The 19,893-nt window shown below is 35.4% G+C and overlaps 1 protein-coding gene across 1 annotated transcript in view; it reads left to right on the top strand.

Annotated features, from left to right (window-relative positions):
• ASAP1 (ArfGAP with SH3 domain, ankyrin repeat and PH domain 1) overlaps positions 1-19,893 on the top strand; it is a 400,440-nt gene that overhangs the window by 254,127 nt on the left and 126,420 nt on the right. Inside the window, 5 exon segments of the mRNA XM_044669204.1 lie at positions 1,563-1,637; positions 3,044-3,093; positions 6,929-7,058; positions 8,304-8,389; positions 18,989-19,064. Coding sequence (XP_044525139.1) covers positions 1,563-1,637; positions 3,044-3,093; positions 6,929-7,058; positions 8,304-8,389; positions 18,989-19,064 — 417 coding nt within the window.

Raw genomic sequence — 19,893 nt, 5'->3', positions numbered from 1 at the left:
GGTCACATAGCTGTCTGAGGTCAGAGTTGAAACTAGGACCTCCCATCTCCAGAACTGGTTCTCAGTCCATTGAGCCACCTATCTGCCTCTCCACTTCATTTCTTTATAAGCACTTGACTTAAATGTAGCAGGTCTTAATTGTTTCCCCCTCAAATTTTGCTCTTCCATCTATTTCAATCCACATAATATTCTATTTGCAGGTTTGGTTCCAGTAATTTTCTCTGTGGCTTCATTGGTAACTAGCTCCGTTGCATTTGGCAAGTCATTTATCCTCCCTCAAATTCTAGTGCCATCATCTGTGAAGGCCTGCCTTTGACCCTCCTGGCTATGGGATCTTGAGCAGTTCTCCATGCTCTGGGCAACTAAGACTAAGTTCCAAAAAAGGGGCTGTTCTACATTAGGAAAGAGAATTTCTTCTGTCGGTGAAGTCACAGGTCACCTTTATCCCTGTTATTATTATTAAATTTACCTTTTGCAGTAAACACAAGATTTCCCTAGCAGTGTGGCATAAGATAGCAAGAACCTTCCCTGCTCTTCCTACCCCTTTATTTTTTTTATAAATCATCTAAGACAGATGACCACATTGCCACTAGAGGGAGTAATTATTTTGGCTGCTTCTCTTTTCCCAGCTAGACTCAGCTTCATATGTAATATGCCGAGAGCTTTTAGCCCTGGGATGTATCCTGCAAATATTATTTTGTGGGATCATGAGGAAAGGTGTGGAGGATATCTCATTCTCCTACTACAAAGCTACTTTTTAGAATATCCTAAACTTGAGAATCAAAGAATAGTAGAACTGAAAACACAATATGTCAGAACATAGGATTTTAGAGGTAAAGAAAAAACCAAAATCCTAGAACATGCTCTTAGGACCAGAAGGAACTTTAGAGCCTGGTAAAGTACAGGAAGGACCCTGGAATATAGAAGTGGAAGAAACTATACAATATGAAATTCTAGAGTTTGAAGGGATCTCAGAACAGATAATCTTAGAAATGGAAGGAGCTAAAGAATTTTAGGACTGTAAAGGGCTTTTATCATTTTACCTTTTTTCCTCTTCTAAAATATTATATTTTTCCCAATTAAATGTAAAAACAATTTTTAGTATTTGTTTCCTAACATTTTGAGTTCTAAATTATTTTCTGTCCCTCCTTCCCCTCCCTTCCCTAAGACTGTAAGCAATTTAATGTTGGTTATACATGTGCTACCATACAAAACACATTTTGATATTTGTCATATCATGGAAGAAGACACGTTAAAAGAAATGAAGAAATAATGTGAAAAAATGGTCTGCTTTGATCTGCATTGACTGTGTCAGGTTTTATTGTGTGTTTTTTCTGGAGGTGGAGAACATTTTTCATCATGAGAACTTACAAAGGACTTTAAAATAGAATTTGAGCCAGAACATCAGTCTTTAGAGATCATTTATGCCATCTCTCTGTTTTTACAGATGATGTCATCAGTTGATTAATGTGTAGTTCTAGCCACCATTAAAGTGGCCAGTATGACCATTAGCATAAAAATGGATAAATAAACTAACTTGGCACTCTCCTTTTCCCCTACAGCTCCAAGGTCTAAGCCACAATGTGATCTTCACCTTGGATTCTTTGTTGAAAGGAGACTTGAAAGGAGTCAAAGGAGTAAGTCTTCGATAATATGATTTAACTCTCCTTTAAACTTCTGCTTTTCTAAGCTATAGTTAGGAAAATGTTTCTAGTGATTCAAATTCAAAACTGTGGGATCGTCCTCAACTTCTCCATCACTCCTCCCACATATACAATCAGTTGCCAAATCTTGTCATTTGTTTCTCTCAGATGTCATTTATATGCATTCCTTTCTTTCTCTCTACCTACACAGCTACTCCACTAGTTTAACCCCTTATCACCTCTTACCTATACTATATTAGTTTTCTAATTCATCTGTGTTCATCAAGTCTCTCCCGACTCTACTCTAGCATACCAAAGTGGTTTTTCTGAAGTGTTGATTTGACTCTATCCCCTCCCTGCCCAGTAAATGCCTGTGGCTTTCTATTACCCCAAGGATTGAAGATTAAGTCCCCTGTTTAACATTTGATGCCCTTTACAACCTGGCCTCTTTCCTACCTTCCAAATCCTCTTACTTCTTTTACTCTCATCTTGTACTCTGTGAACTGCCTTTGCACTGTTCTCCCTGCTAGAAATGCTTTCCCTTTCTGTCTCTTCTGCTCAGTGTCCCTGACTTTCTTCAAGACTCAACACAGATTCCTGCTTCTGTAGTCCCTGTGGGTGTACCCTCACTTGTTAGGGATGGGGATACTCTCCCCAATCCTTACCCCTTTTACCTTACCTTCTATTCACACTCTATATATCTTGTATGTATCTAGATATTCACATGTTGTCTTCTCGGTTAGAATGTGAACTCCTCCAAGGACTGCTATTTTTTCCATTTCTTTCTGTCCCCAGTGCTAGTACAGTGTCTGGCACAGAGTTATCACCTAACTGCTTGTTAATTGATTTTGAAAAGTATACATTTTAAATTATGTAACCCTCAACAGAACTTATTTTTTAAGGTGGAATGCTAAAATTTATCATTAAAATAAAAATTCTGCGTCAGCAACAATTTGAATAGTTTGTTGACAGTAAAGAAGGAGAAAGGTGGACAGTTAGGATGTTCAGAGAGGATTATAAAAGTTTTGGACTAAGAATAAATAGATTAGGGTTGTAGTTCTTGGTTGTATGCAGTTAGTCCACTATTAGTTGTATGCCCTTTCTAAGCCTCAGTGTTTGTGACTTTCAAATAGGTCTAGTAATCTCTCTTTAACCCTGTCATTCTCATGGAGTTCTTATAAATATCAGATGAAAGTTATCTTGTATGTGTGTTTAAAAAGTATAAACTGCTTTTATAAACATATATATTTATATATAATATATTTCATTTATATTAAATATATAAATATTTCTATTTTATAAATATATATTATTATAACTTTAGGACCCCTGCTTAAAAATCATATTTTATCCTAAGTCAAAGGTGAATATAATTTCAAGTTCATTTTCTCTTTTCTAAGGACCTCAAAAAGCCATTTGACAAAGCTTGGAAAGATTACGAGACCAAATTGTAAGTATTTTTCACTTAGGCATCATTTTCATAGGAGAAAAGTAATTGTAAGTGGCAGACAACTTTAGACTTGGGCTACTTTTTCTTGTTCATTATTAACCAGTGCTATGAATATCTTTGTTCTGTTTTATGTCAACTTAAGAAACTTGGTATAGTCTCTTATGCCATTTACATTACTTTGGACACAGAACTGCTATCATTTTCAATATGGAAATTACATTCTTTCTGCTAATGTGGTTGACATTTATGGACTAACAACGTATCTTACTGTGGCTCACTGTTATTAATCATAGCTTCTGATAGGTGACCAAAAAAAATAATTTTAATGGCTAGCTTGGTGTGAACATATTATATACCTGGGCATCTCATCATAGAACAGTGCTATATATTGTAGAAACACAGTCTAAGACAATGCAGGCACATTCAGTAAATTCTCAATAGATACCAGATACAAGACTGAGGCCTTTTGGAAAACCAAGGTAAAAATCTTAGAGCAGCTGCTAATCCTGGCTATAGATTCAGACAACTGCTAAGATAAGAGGATAAAAATGTTTGTGTAGGCAGGAATAATAACAGTACGAAAACAGATGCAAAAAAATCAGGAAATGTTAAGAATTAAAACATTTTTGAGCTATTTTCAACATTATTTATGCAATAAGCTTTTGGGATTTTTTTGGTGTTTTAGGAATATTTTTGTGTTTTGATGGTTGCAGTTCCAAAGCAACCAAGAAGCAAAGGATTCTTATAACATTTCTAGATGATGCAAATTAGTACAATGTGTCAGAAATAGTACTCAATGTGAGATTTGTTCTGATTGGTCAGTATCCAGTTGTTTTATAATGCTAGTTGCTTAAAAATAGTGTGGGAAGAGAAAAGAGAATAAATTGAGGGGAAGATAAGGTGAACCACAAAAAAAACTTATTATTTCAGTTCTTATTGAAATATCTTCTAAAATATCTGAATCTACTTTCTTCTTTATGGTGTCATATAGTGAACTTAATCATATCTTTGATGGTTGTGGTTCTCATATTTACTGGTTATCATTGTGAAATATCACTGTCATTAGCCAAGATGGAAGATGAAGCACATAGAGATTAATCATGTACTAACCATCAAATATGTCTTAGAAGTGGACTTTTAAAAAAATATTTTTTCTTTCAACATATTTTCTCACTATTTGCCTCTTAGGAGTTTAGTGCTAAGGGAGAAACAATTTGGTTAATTCAGGAGTTTTAATTGAATCATGATTTTTACAGTACATTTTTATTTTTAATAACAATAATAAGCTTCTTATTGACAAAGCTTATCTCCCTAAAGAGAATCCAAATGTTGGAGAGAAACATATTAAAGATTAGTTTGGGGACAGTGTCAGATAGTAGAAAGTACATAAGATTAGGACTGAAGAACTTCATTCTAATTTATACAAAAACATTGTAAAGACAAAAACCATGGAATACTTCAGAACTCTGATCAATGAAATGACAATCATGATGCCAGAGGACTGAGAAGGACCATATGCTACCCACCTCTTGATAGTGATGATAGATTCAAGATGCAGAATAAGACGTAACATTTTTAGACATGGACAAGGAGGGAATTACTTTTGCTTGATTCTCTACATTTGTTAAAAGGAGGTTTTTTTTTTACTCTTTAACTGGGGAATGAGATAGGAGAAAGAAAAAGATACTTATTAATTAATCCTGCCTTTCCTGTATCCCTAGAAAAGGTCTTTTTATTCTGTTACTGTGGTTCAGTTTCCTCATTTTGAAAAATTTCAAAATGCTACCTTTTCAACCTCTATATGGTTGTTTTGAAGAAAATGAAAAACCTTTTTGAGAATATAAGTAGAAGAAGTGTTATTTAAATGTAAGATATTGTTTCTGATTGATTGGGTGAGTGAATAGCTCTTGTTTGATTAGATATTGCCTCAGAGCAATAAAATGGATGTTACTCAGCTATAAAAAAGAAACAGCACCCATCTCACACATAGATAATAATCTCCTTTCACTCCTACCACACATACCAATAGAGTAAGTCCCCAGAGTGATTTCTTTTTTTGTCAGCATTGTTGTTGCTCTAAGAAGCAGAGCTGATGCAATGTGTTTTAGAGTCAGAGAATCTGGTTTCAAATCCTGGCTTTGCCACTTTTTTATTTACTTTTAGTCATGTCTAACTCTTCATGACACCATTTGAGGTTTTCATAGCAGAGATACTAGAGGAATTTGCCATTTTCCTTCTTCAGCTATTTTACAGATGAGGAAACTGAGGCCAAGAAGGTTAAGTGATTTTCCCAAGGTCCACAGCCAGTAAGTTTCTAAGCCTAGATTTGAACTCAAGTCTTCCTTACTCTATCGCCTGTTGCTCTATCTATTATACCACCTAGTCGCCCCTTTTTACTACTTTAGTACTAGTTGCCATTTTTGCTACCTATGTAATCTTAGTGAAAATATTTTCACTCTCATTTTGCTCAGCTATAAAATGAGGAGAGTGAGATGAAAGAAGGAAATATGACTAGATAATCTCTAAACTCCCTGCTAGCTACGAATCTATGATCTCTTCATTCATAAGGAAAATCAGTAAAGGCACTTTTATATGAGGCATTTTCATATTATAGTGAATCTAGGAAGTTAGACTTCTAAAGAAAGTCAAACACATTTAAAAGGGGAAAAAACTGGGAACCGAAACATAGCAATTCACAATTCTCTCATGCTTTTAGAAAGTGCTGTTTATTAACTCTAAGGTGAGAGATACAAATATCCCTATATTTACTTTTTAAATGTAGGATATGGAGGTCAAAAGTATTAAGCATCCTGACTCCTTCTATATGGAATCAAGAAGATCTGGATTTGAGTCTCATCTATGACACTTCCTACTTATGTTAATCTACCTAAGTCATTTAATCTTTATGAGCCTTAATTTTCTCATTTGTAAAATGCTGACAATAATAACTATAGTTCTTGCCTCTGTGGATTAAAGAAAATCATGAGTGAAAAGGGTTTTTGCAGACTTTAGAGTACTACATAAATGTTAATATCCTTAACAGCAATAGCTAACATTTATATGGTGCCTACTCTGTGACAGGCACTGGGTTAAGTGCTTTACAGATATCTCATTTGGTTTTCACAATAACCTTGGGAGGTAAGTGCTATTATACTTTATAGATGAGGAGACTGAGTCAGATAGTTAAGTGACTTAATTAAGGTCAAACAGCTAATAAGGGTCTAAAGCTGAATTTGAACTCAGATCTTCCTGTCTCCAGGCCCAATGATATATTCACTGAGCAAACCAAACCCAAGTTCTTTATCTTCAGAACCAACATTCTTTCCATGGAACCATGTTGCCTCATGTCAGTTTTTGTACGATGGCAATCCATATACATATTTTCATGATTAGGTTGCAAGTTCACCAAGATTATTTTCCTTGTTAATCTTTCTATATCCTCCATAAAACTTAGTATTTTGTACACAGAAGGTGCTTAATAATTATCTCTTGAATTGAGATCTGCAATGAATGTTGGCTCAACTAAGCTTATTAAATTATATACAGTTGCTTTTTAAGTGAAGGGTATTAGTAACATTTTTTGACTTTTATCTTCTGACTTATAATCAATACTAAGTATCAGTTCCAAGGCAGAAGAGTGGTGCAGTTGGGGTTAAGTGACTCTCCCAGGGCCATACAGCTAGGAAATGTCTGCAATCATATTTGAACCCAGGATATCCAGACTCCGCACATGGCTTTTTAGCCACCGAGCCACCTAGCTGCACCTGGTAGCATTTTTTAAATTAAAATCATTCTTTTAAAGCCCCTGGTCTCATCTACTTTAATTTACTTTCAGTACAAAAATTGAAAAAGAAAAAAGAGAACATGCAAAACAGCATGGGATGATCCGCACAGAGATAACAGGAGCAGAGATAGCAGAAGAAATGGAAAAAGAAAGGCGCCTGTTTCAGCTCCAGATGTGTGAAGTAAGAAAAGATTTTCTAACAAATAATTTGCCTGGAATTTTAATCGGTATCTTTTTCCTTACTGCTAATCAGCAGGTTATTTCATTTAAAAATTTGCAGGGTACTTTCAATTCCTAGATAAAAGGACTATATTCTGGATATTTCATTCTCCTTCTTCCAGTTATTTTACCTCTGGATCATACGATTTGCAACTGGAAGGGAACTTGGAGACAAAACATAGGTGATAAGGATTTGGGAGGTTTTTGAGTCCCCAGCCCTGTCATTTTTCTGATAAAGAAACTGAGGCTTCCAAAAAAGAGGTAATTTACCTAGTATCATAGATAATAAATACCAAACCTAGGATTCTGGGTCCTGTAGTTAGCATGTGATACTGAAAATTAATTGTGAGAGAAGCGTGGAACAGTGATACAGAATGTTGGGCCCATGATTGAGCTCAACTAATAGCTTTCTATGTGACTAGGCAAGTCACATGGCCTCCCTGAATCTTAGTTTCTTTATTTGGGAAATGAGCAGGTTGGATTAAATGTTCCCTAAGGGTCTTTTAAACTCCAAATCCTATGAGTCAGCCTCCCCTGGAGTTCTGTTGAAATAAGGTACGGAGGCCAAAGCAGGAATATCATGGGATTCTTTTTCTCAGTCTTTAGGTTGAAGTCGGTCAGGATATCTTTAGAATGCTTAAAAATAAAAGCAAAAAGAAGAGTTAATTGGGTGAGAACTTGAATGCTATTTGTTAAGCTGCTGAATGATTGTTGGAACAGGTGGGTGGGAATGGGCACAGTGTGTGAAAGGTGAATGCTGGATTTTACTGGTTATGTGTTTTCTAAAATATTTCCAGTTTGTTGGCATGTTATTGTTGTTTTTAACCATGTGCCCAATTTGTGAAGAAAAGTAAAATATCCCTTTAAAAATCTGAGTTTTTAACATAAGAAAGGACATTTAAAAAGCATGCCCTGTTGTCTTATATGAGAAAAAAAATGATCATTCTGAAATGTTTTTGCTGTGTTTGACCTTAACTTGTCAAATGAACTAATTTTAGTATTCTTAAAATGCTAACAACTTAATCAGTTTACTTGGTATACCTTGATTCATTGCTATCCCAGTTTAAATGGAACTGCACAACTAAGATCATCAACTAGTTAACAGTACCTCAAGTTGTATGGATTAAAAGCTAGTACTCTACCATTTGAAGTCAAATGAAGACATAGCCTGTAATTACCAACATCAAGTTCTGTTTTATTTCCACAGTATCTCATTAAAGTTAATGAAATCAAGACAAAAAAGGGTGTTGACCTACTCCAGAATCTTATAAAGTATTATCATGCACAATGCAAGTAAGTAGAATGCTCTCATCTTTTTTTAGTGGTCTAATTGAACCCAAATTTTTTCCTTGATTTTTGCTTTCTGCTTTCTTTGTGGTCAACACAAAGATATCTTTTATTCTACATGGCCCCTTTGGAGAAAACTGGAGCCACTAAGTAGGATGGAGTCAGATTTGGAGTTCCTATAAAGAACTTTCTGCCAATTAAAGCTTAAAATCCCATGATTCTGTGAGGTACATCTGAAATTTTTGAAAATATCCTTTATAATTTTGCTGCAGATTTGTACCTACCATATTGGTCTGACCATAGGACTTACTTTCCCCTAAAATCTTAGCTTGCATAATACCTAGTTATAGCCTATAATCATGGCCATAGTGCCTGCAGGCAAGGATGTAACCACACTGACCTCTGCAATAGTCAAAACAATAACAACTACTTTCCTACTGGCTCCAGGCACACCATGGGGAACTCCACGCTAGACCTCCCTATGGCTGGTGTGTTACAAGGTTAAGGAAGCAGATTGCTTGGATCTCTGGCCAAAACCCCTTTAGAGATCAGGCTGGTATTAGCAGGGACATTGACTTTCCCTCCTTTTTTCTGCTGCCTCCCTGAAGCCCTGAGGGATGAGAAGTAGGGGTGAATGGGAGATACCTAGAAGACCATTTCCTTGAAGAGTTTATTGTTTGACTCAGTACTTGGGCTCCCATTTTCCCCTTGGAGATAGATGACATGGAAGGAAAGGTTGAATGTCACATAGCAAGAAGTAGATAGGAAGGGATAGAATGTGACTTACAAGAAAGCTGATCCCTTAGGGGTGTAAGAAATAAAATTAATATAAAAGGATAGCTTTAAAAATATTATGGTTTTTATAATTTATTAGTAGCCATTAGGAAATAACACAAGAGTTTAGTGAGTGGGATTAGGCAAATGGCACATGGGAATGGCCCATCTGAGTTTGCCTCTGGTAGTTGTGAGAAAGCCAAAATCCTTCCAATTGACACTATTTTTCTGAGCTCTCTTTAACTGTGTGTGTTTATGTGCACACTCATTTCTATATTACAGAATATCGTATATTTCCTACTTTAAAAAAGTAATCAAGTATTTATTAAGCATCTTGTTGTTCAATTGTTACAACCCTGCCCAACTCTTTGTGACTCCAGTTGGGGTTTTCTTGGCAAAGATACTGGAGTCGTTTGTCATTTCCTTCTCCAGCTCACTTTACAGATGAGCTAACTGAGGCAAACAGGGATAAGTGACTTGCCCAGGATCATGCAGCTAGTAAGTGACCGAGGCCAGACTTCAACTCGAGAAGATGAGACTTCCTGAATTCATACCTAGCACTCCATCCACTGCACCATCTAGCCAGTTCTGATACATGATCAAATCCATCCTAATCATATCCAGACAGACCTAACTGAAAACCATAGGAGAAAGAACTACTTATTGTAGTGTTGAATAACTCTAGAAAGCAAAAGTAGAACATCTCAATTAACTTCTTTTGTGCTTTAGTAACCCTATCCCTAGTGTGGTATAAAGGATACAGGACATAGAATTAAGAGATACGTGTTCTAATCCCAGTTTCAGCCCTTAGTATCTATGTGACCCTGGGTAGGTTGAGCCTCAATCTCCCTTTCTGTAAAATGGGGATAATAATATTTGCACTAATTGTCTTGTAGGACTATTATGAAAATAATATTTTATAATTCTTAAAGCACTATAGAAATGTAAACTTATTATCCTATTTGTGTCTACACACTTATGTATTAGGTATTGTAATTGTATTGAGGCAGAATGATAGAGTTCTGGGCCTGGAGTCAGGAAGACTGATTTCAAATCTGGCCTCAGATATTTACTAGTTGTGTGATCCTAGGCAAGTTACTTAACCTCGTATGCCTCATTTTCCTGATTTATAAAATAATCTGGAGCCCGTAATGGCAAACCACTGTAGTATCTTTGTCAAGATGAAGTCACCACAAGTCAGGCATGACTGAAAAATGACTAAACAATCACAACAAAAATTGTATTGAAAGGTAACTTGATGGTGAAAAGAGCCCTGGTTATGGAATCAGAGAACCTGGGTTCTTTCTCTGCATTTGTGATTTATTTCCAGTGTGATACCGGGTAACTCACTCAACCTCTTCAATTTCCTCATCTGTAAAATGAGGGGGTTGGACTAAAAGGCCCTCAGGATCTCTTCCAGCTCTATAAATCAGTGATCCTACAAAACAAGTTGTTGTTTAAGTCCATTTTCTCTTGTTTTTGAGTGGCAATAAAAACAGAAATAGTACAGTGTTTTGGAACACTGATGAGTCAACTAGTAATTTTCTCTAATGAGAGTTGGTAGGTAATGATACCACTTTAATTCTCTTCAAGAAAAACAATTGATTAATCATATTAATCTTACTTTAAGAGAGGGAGGTAGCATGCCTTAGTATAGCAGCTTTCAAAATTCAGTCTGCAGTTGCTGGAGGGTGGGGTCCCCCAACACCCTTTCAGACATCCTATGAGGTCAAATCTATTTTTATAATAATAGTCAAAATTAATTACCCATTAAAATAATCCTCCCTTTTTCCAACTGCATATTTGTATGAAGCAAGATTTTCTTCATATACTTCAACCTAAACAGCTTGAATGCAGAAGCCAATATGAAAATCAACTCTTTTATTAATCCATATATTAAAGAGATATCAAATTATTCTCACTAATATTTTTGTTTTGAAAAATACAGTTCATTTTTCATTAAAATGATACTTGTATTCACAATGGGTTTATTTTTATTTAAATTAATTAATATTTTTAAATTTTACCAGTTTTTATTTCTGATAAATACCTAAAGATAAAAGTGTTTAACAGCTAGTTCTGGGAGGAAGTACATGTATTCACAACACACTTAGTTTTTGTCTGAATTAACATTTTCTGCATCACTTTGTGAAGTCTGGAAAATCAAGAAAATAATAAATCAATCCCTGATTGCATTATTTGCTAGTTTCTACATGTTCACACTGAAAATTTTAACAGCTGGCTCATATTTGAGAATTACTGGCATAGTAGAATAGAGGATCATTTTGAAGTCAGGAAGGCTGGGATTTAAGTCCTATCTCATAGGAATACTAGTTCACATGAGCAAGTCACTTAACATTTCAGGACATCTGGCATGAAAGCAGAGGTGCTGATTTGATGGGAAAACTTCTCTTTTAATAAAATATATCCAAAGGGAATAAACAACTAATCCAAGGCCACTCAGCCAAAATTAGATTTTAACTCTCCTCTTTGTGTGTGTATGCATGTGTGCATACAGACACGTGTTCATGTAAGTATACATTTTCTTTTCTTTTTTAAAAAAAATCCTTGCTTTTCATCTTAGAAACAATATTGTGGTTAATTTCTATGGCAGAAGAGTAGTAATGGCTAGGCAACGAAAGTAAGTGACTTGCTAAGGGCCACATCACTAAAAAGTGTCTGGAGTTCAGATTTGAACCCAGGATCACCTCCCATCTCTTGGCCTGGCTCTCAATCCACTAAACCACTTAGCTGCCTCCTGTATATTTTCTATGACGTTAATTATTATATGTTATCATATTAGATATTAATATTGTGTATTGGACTCTCAGTCTAATAATCTATTCTACTATGCCATGGTTATTAATAATAATCATCATGTGGTCCAACTGACCCTCCATACTTTCTAGGGACCCTCTCCGTTGTGGACACTCTCACACGCATCAGAACTTACACACAACCTCTCGTGTTATGTGAATTTTGTTGTTGGCTTTTAACAATCCTCCAAAGATCTGCAGAATAAATTATTGGTCATACTCCAAAGCAACCAACCAGCTGTGGTTATTTTTAATATCTCATGCTTATTAGTTCAATATCCTATTTAAATAGCACAAAAATATACTAATAGCACAATAAAATATTAATATAGCATATTAATGACATAGAATAATAACATAGAAACAATACACTTCTAGTTAAAAAATTATGAGCATTTAACAGTTTTCTAAGGCAATCAAATATAATTGATATAGCAGGGGGTAAAAAATATGTTATTAATTTACATTAGGAAGAGAACTTTCTGTTATCTGGAAGCTCCAGTTAACCTTTATCCCATATTTTTCTTTCTGATCTGGGGAATGGTTCAAAAGTGTTCTGAGATGTGGCATCTTGGACCTTTAAAGGTCTATTTGGTTTTTACGAGTGGAATTTTTTTCAAACAAGCTTTTTATTAGTTTCTGGTTTTTTTAGAAACATTTTATTGCATACATATTTCTAGCAATAAATGGCCCACTCACTTTTCTGCTTTGCAATTCTTTAGAAACACTTTTCCAATTCTTCAAATTTGGGGGTTTTCCTTTGAGATCTGAATCCTGTGGACTATTGAGTAGAGTTTGTTAGGAATGTGTAAAAAAATAGATTGATAGCCCACTCTCCCTTTCCCCTTCAAAAAAAGGGGAGGAGAATACAAATATTTTTTAAAGGGACAAAATTTAACAGAAAAAAATATTTTCAGAATCAAAGAAGGATAACTGATTAAAGTCAAAGCTTCATTGAATCCTCCTGCACTGGAGGGAACCAATTAATATCTGTTGGCTAAATCTCAGAGGCCACCTAGTCTAACCTGTAACTGAAAAGATGTTTCCTAACAAGCTGTCATCTGGCTGCCTCTTAAAGATTCCATTGGGGGAAAATAATAATAGTAACAATTAACATTTTTATAATGCTATAAGATTTGTATAACTCTTTACATATACTTTTCACTTCTTCAGAACATCTGTTATTATTGTTGTTGTTGTTGTTATTCATTATTATTCAGTCATGTCTGATTCTTTGTGCCTCTGGGGACCATAGCATGCCAGAATTGTCCATGAAGCTTTCTTGGCAAAGATGGGGTGGTTTGCCATTTGCTTCTCCATCTCATTTTAAAAATGAACTGAGGCAAACAAAAATTGAGTGACTTGCCCAGGGTCACACAGCTAGTAAGTGTCTGGCTGTAATTGAATTCAGGTCTTCTTGGCTCACAGTCTAGCACTCCATTCACTGAGCTACCAAGTGGACATTATTATTATTAGGTATTCATTATTAGGTATAATAAGTCTTATACTTATCCCTGTTTTACAGATAAAGAAATTGAGATTAAAAGGTTAAAGGATTTTCCCAGGGGTCACTTGGCTAGTAAGCATCTGAAACAGGATTTTAACTTAGTTATCATTGTTAGGAACTTTTTTCTTACATGAAAAGCTGAAATATGCCTTTCTGCCATCTTATATCTTTTATTAGAGTATAGGCATCCATGTGGGATGTAGTCAGAAAGGTAGGTCCTTGAGAGCATGTCCAAAGGGGATGTTTAAAGGAACTAGGTATGTTTAGCCTAGAAAAGGAAAGACATGAGGAAGATAAAATAGCTGCTTTCAAAGTATTTGAGAAGCTGCACATGGATGAGAGATTCAGTTTATTCTTCTTTTCCCCAAGGGCAGAACTAGAAGCAATGGGGAGGCATTACAAAGAGTCAAATATAAGCTAGATATGGGGAGAGGAGCAGGGAATCTATTAATAATTACTTATCCCTACGTTGAATTTGCTTCCTCTGGACATAGTGGGTTTCCCCTCATTAGAGGTCATTAGGATCACCACTTGTCATCCACATGCAGAGAAATTTGTATTCAGGTATAGATTGAAATAAGTAGCCTCTAATTTTCCTTCTGCCTCTGATATCCTATGAAGATCTGATAATTTATAGAAAAACATACTTTAATGCTTTTGTAAAGAAGCATATGTTTGCCATTATAGAACTGAAATGATGAGAGAGCAGTGTCAATAAAAATATTTTATTCCAAAAGAAAAATCTATCCCTTCCTCCTCTATAAATAAATAGGCAACCCTCATCTAACCCCTGATTTCCAGACTTTTCAGGTTTTCACAGGGGACTGGTTAGTAAACTTCATAACAACTAGAACGTAGAACTCTGTTGTCCATAAACTTAGAGGAGAACCTTTTTAGTTTTCTCAGGAATGCTCTACTAGCTTTGTAAGCTGAAGCATAGAAACCACTCATCTTTTCCTTTAGAATCAAAGGGCATTGTGCAGTATTTGAACAAAGGAAAATAATTAGTTATTCTCTAAACCACCATTATGGTTTTTAAATACCATGGTGACATAGGGTATATGACTGTAGGTTTTCCTGGAGTTTTACAGGATGGGTTTGAGAAGAAATGTCACTAAGTAACTTAGACTGCCTTGGAATCAATATCTAATTTAGTCAAAGTCATGAGCTTATAAATTAGATTTTCAAAATGAAGTAACAACTGATTCATTGGAGAGTCATTTTCTGAGCTTCATTTTGTGTATGTTTTTAATTTGGCAAATAATGTTCATGATACTCTCTGATAATAGTGTCTCTAAAGTTTAATTTTCAACCTCCTGAGCTTTTCCAAATACTAGGTAATTTAAAGCCAATCCAGGAGATAAATGTGAAGAGGGAGGGGGCTGAAAACAGTTATTTTTTTTCCTATGGTTATAAAACTATGGGAACTAAATGTAATGCTTTCCTTTCCTCATCATTGTTGTTCACTATGAAAGACAACATAGCTTCAAAAAAAAGTTTAATTTGATCACATTGATGTAAAAATAATTTCCAAATTGAAGATTCATTTGGAGCTGAAGTGCCAGTCATATTAAGACATTTAATCAATTGTATTTAGTTCAGAACAGACTTATGATCGTGTCAGAAACTTATTGCTTTGCTATCCTGTCTTTAACTTATTATAACAAAACAACATTGTGTATTGATTTAGAACCTAATAGTATACCAGCTGATTGATTTCCAGATGAAAATGTTTTATCAGCCTATGCCATTAAAACACTTTAAAAGTCCTCTCAAAATATGCCTTTAAAGACTAATGTCATCCTTTTTGACCCAAGTGTCAGATAAATAAGGAAGATCTTGGCTTAGTGTTGGTACACATAATTCTCATCATATTGTAGATAAAGACTTGTTTAAATTTCTTGGGACATGGTGATGATGTTTGGTTTTATTGAAAATATTTTCTTACATTTTGTTGGTTGTTCATTTGAATAACCATGGCCAAAGAATTAATTATTTAGTAACCCACATTTTGGTGGTAAACCTCTTTGTACTTAGCTTGGTGGATCTTTTTTTTTAACCCTTAAGTTCTATGTATTGGCTCCTTGGTGGAAGAGTGGTAAGAGTGGGCAATGGGGGTGACTTGCCCAGGGTCACACAGCTTGGAAGTGTCTGAGGCTGGATTTGAACCTAGGACCTCCCATCTCTAGGCCTGGCTCTCAATCCACTGAGCTACCCAGCTGCCCCATGGCTCTTTTGATAGCAAACTTGGTTCCCCTGGGAGTTTATTCAAAGCCTTTCCAGCATATTCCAGTCTACCGTAGCACATACTAGTCTCACCTATCCTTAAAGTCCCCAGTGTTGCTTCCATGCCAAGATGAGTCACAATAGAGCTTTTGGAAGACATAAATGTTATTGTACTTATTGGATATTAGCAGAGAGAGAAGCCTAGTGGCTTTAAGCTGAACCCCTTAAGATAGTATTTGTGTTTTTATGGCAAAATTATTTCATGTCCTCCTTTAATAGAATAATCAAGAACTAAAGAAGAGACCTAGGTTCAATACTGGCTGTGTCTTATTAGTGGGCAAATAACCTCACCCCTCTGGCCTTTTGTAGCCTTCTCTTGAAATGACATGGTTGAGTTGCATGGGCTCTGAGCTTCCTCTCCTTGTAACATCCTCTATCTCTTTTTTAACTCTTACCTTCTATCTTGGAATTGATGCTAAGCATCAGTTGCAAGGCAGAAGAGCAGTAAGGGGTAGGCAATGGGAGTTAAGTTATTTGTCCAGGATCTTACAGCTAGGAATTATCTAAGACCATATTTGAACCCAGGGCCTCCCATCCCTAGGTTAGCTGCCCCAACATCCTCAATTTCTAGCTCTTCGTGATAGTGAGGCCATAGTGGCAATGATATAATGTCAGCTCTGTTATTAGGTTCTTTGGGGTTTAGTAGAATCACTGTTACATTATTGAGTCGTGTCTACACAGTTCAATCCTTGTTTTTGCTGGATGCTTTCATGTAATCCCTTTCTTGTTTCTCACAGAATCAAAGAAATTAAAAGTAGGAATGAACTAGAAAAGATAATCCTGACAAGCCCCCAAGCTTACAGATGAGTCTTCGTTCTAAGCTATCTCCTACAAATTAGTCTTCCTCTCCTCTCCACCGGGAAGAAGGGATTGATCTATTTGAATATTAATTTCCCGTCTCTTACACAGAAAGGAAATTGCTCTATTTTCCTCTTAATTTTCTCCAATCCACAAATCCTTAATATCCCCTTACTCCCTCTTCTCTGCTACTTATAATGTGCTTTAGATAGAATCTACCTTTATTCCAAGCCCCTGTTTGGTGAGATAATGAACATCATAGACAGATTGTTGGAGTTGTGGTCAGGAAGACCTGAATTCAGATCTTTTTTCAAATACTTCTCTGATCCTGGGTAAGTCACCTTACTTGTCTTTCTTCTTCTGTAAGGTGAAGATAATAGTACTAACTGCCTTACATGGTTATTGGGAGGGACAATGAGATGATAGAGGCTTTACAAACTTATGAGCATTATTTAAGTGTCTGCTATGATTATTATTATTATAATTATTAATATCATCATCATCATCTAACTATTCTCATCTTTTGTAAGATTGAGATAGAAACGGTCCTGGAAGTTACAAGTTACTATTCTTATTTCATAATTAATGTTTTATGAGTTATTATGGGTGTATTAAATAACTGCTCTTCATAGTTGAGTTAAAATATTGGAATTTAACCACATCTTCTTGGCTTATTTGAAAGTATTCTTGATACAACTAGAGACATGAAAATAGGGATGGCATGTATCTCATCATCATTATAGTATTATTATTATTATTACTTCTATACAATACTATATAATAACTATTGTTATTGAGGCAAAATTACCTCCATATCAGAGATAAAAAGAAACACCCTTACAAAAGTAATTATAGAGCAAAGACCTTAGAATAGAATAGAACCTTACATTATAGGTTTAGTTAACCCTGGCTTCATTCTTTTCATCTTTTTAGTACATTTCTCTAGATATGATTCCCCTAAAGTAACACCTTGAATGAAATGTTTTACCATGTGGATCATAAATCAAAATCACCTCAATCAATAAGAACTCATCAGATACCTATGATGGGCCACTGGCTGTGCAAAGTGCTAGTGATGAGAAACACTAAAAATTATATAGACTTTGCCCACAAGGAGCTTATAGTCTCTTGGGAAGATAGCATGCTCGTACCTTAAGAATATATAGAATAGGGGCAGCTGGGTACCTCGATGGATTGAGACCCAGGCCTAGAGATGGGAGGACTTGGGTTGAAATATGACCTCAGATACGTCCCAGCTGTGTGACCCTGGGCAAGTCACTTGACCCCCATTGCCTAGCCCTTACCACTCTTCTGCTTCTTTGGCTCCAAGACAGAAGGTAAGGGTTTACAAAAAAAAAAAAGAATATATAGTATACATCAGATATATTACAAGAAAGTTTCAGGGGAAGGGGACTGGTAGTTGGAGGGCTTAGGAAGTAGAATGTAATTTTAAACATAAGTCATGACGGAAGTAAAACTTTCTACACAGTAGAGTGGGGAGGAGGGAGTGCATTGCAGGCAGGAGATGGAATATTAGAGAAGACAGTTTGCCTAGACAGCTGTAAAGGGGAATAAAATATATAAGTTTGGACAGATAGGTTAGGGGACCAAGTTGTGAAAGGCTTTTAAAACCAATTAGAGAAGACAGTACTTTAAACAGAGACACTCACGAATTACTCAGCATATATTTATTTCTTTTACTCTGTATTGATCTGTGTGTTTCCTCTGAAACTATTAGTTAAAGAACTTCATAAGGAATCTTGTCTGCTTACTTTATTAAATGAGGAAACTGAGGCCCATAGAGTTTGAGCAATTTCCCCAAAGTCACACGGGCAACAAGTATTAGAGGCAGGATTTGAACATTGGTCCTCTGAATCTAGAGCCAGTGGTCTGTCCATGATACTGCACAGTCTTTTCAGACCTTACTTTAGATTTTGAAAGGAAAGGAGACTATGTGGAATCAAGATCAGACCCTGGAAATTATTCCTTTGAATCAAATTCTCTAACAATAGACTATATAACTATATATAAACTACACAACTACAAGTGTTGGATTTCTATGCAATTTTATTTTTTTCTAGCCTTAAAAAAGAAGAGTATCTCCCAAATCTGAGCATTCAGATGAGCATTCAGGCTGTAGTTAATAGGAGGATAATTGTACATTTCTCTCTCTAAATGAGTTGATGTAATGGTATAGTGGAATGCATGCTCACTCAAGAGACAGGATTCCTGAATTTTAGTAGTACTTATATTCTTGTTATGATATCTTGTGTAAACTATGACAAGCTACCTAACTTTACCAGACCTCCATGTTTTCAGCTTTAAAATGTATATAAATTTTGTTTTCCAATTTTGCAATGTGATCATTTTCATTCTGTTTTTGTTTTTTTAATATTGGTAAATCACATGTGTTTTTCATTGTAGCTTTTTTCAGGATGGCTTAAAAACAGCAGACAAATTGAAACAGTACATTGAAAAGCTGGCTGCTGATTTATATAATGTAAGTTATTTGTGAAATGGCTTTTAACATACTTGAGGATAAACACCACTTGTCAATTGGATTCAGTAGCAAAAAGACGTAGAATTAATGACAACAACTTCACGGTTTAGTGACTTGTCAATGTACACCTTGAGAAAATAGGCTTTCAGGCTCAACTTAATTAGTGAGGCCATCAATGACCAGCATACACATACCAGTCTTCTTTTTTCTTTTTCTCTTTTTAATTTTCTTTTTGTTGTAATGCAAAACACAGTTCCCTATTGGTCATTATTGTAAGAACAAACTCATAACTAAAACTCTAAAATAAAACTATAAATACACTGATGCAAAATATGATTCCAATAGTTCTTTCTCTGCAGGTAGATAACATTCCCCATCATAAATCTTTCAGGATTGTTCCAGATCATTGCATTGCTGAGAGTAGTCACGTTTTTGCAGATAATCAACATACAATATTGCTATTACTGTGTACGTTGTTCTCCTGGTTCTGTTATTTTGCTCTGCATCCATTCCTGAAGATCTTTCCAGGTTTTTCTAAAATCATCTTGCTTATCATTTCTTATAACACAATAGTATTCCATCACCAACATGTACCACAATTTGTTCAGCCATTCCTCAATTGAGGGACATCCCCTCAATTTCCAATTCTTTGCCACTACAAAAAGAGCAGCTCTAAATATGTTTGTATAAGTAAGTCCTTTCTCCTTTTTTATTATCTCTTTGGGATACAGACCCCAGTAGTGGTATATTACATGGGCAAATGGTATGTGCAGTTTACATACCAGTTTTCTCATGTGCCTAATAGTTGTAAACTGATGTATATTCCTGA

Source organism: Gracilinanus agilis, chromosome 1, assembly GCF_016433145.1.
Source record: "Gracilinanus agilis isolate LMUSP501 chromosome 1, AgileGrace, whole genome shotgun sequence".
NCBI lineage: Eukaryota > Metazoa > Chordata > Mammalia > Didelphimorphia > Didelphidae > Gracilinanus > Gracilinanus agilis.
This window is presented reverse-complemented; position numbering and strand designations above follow the sequence as displayed.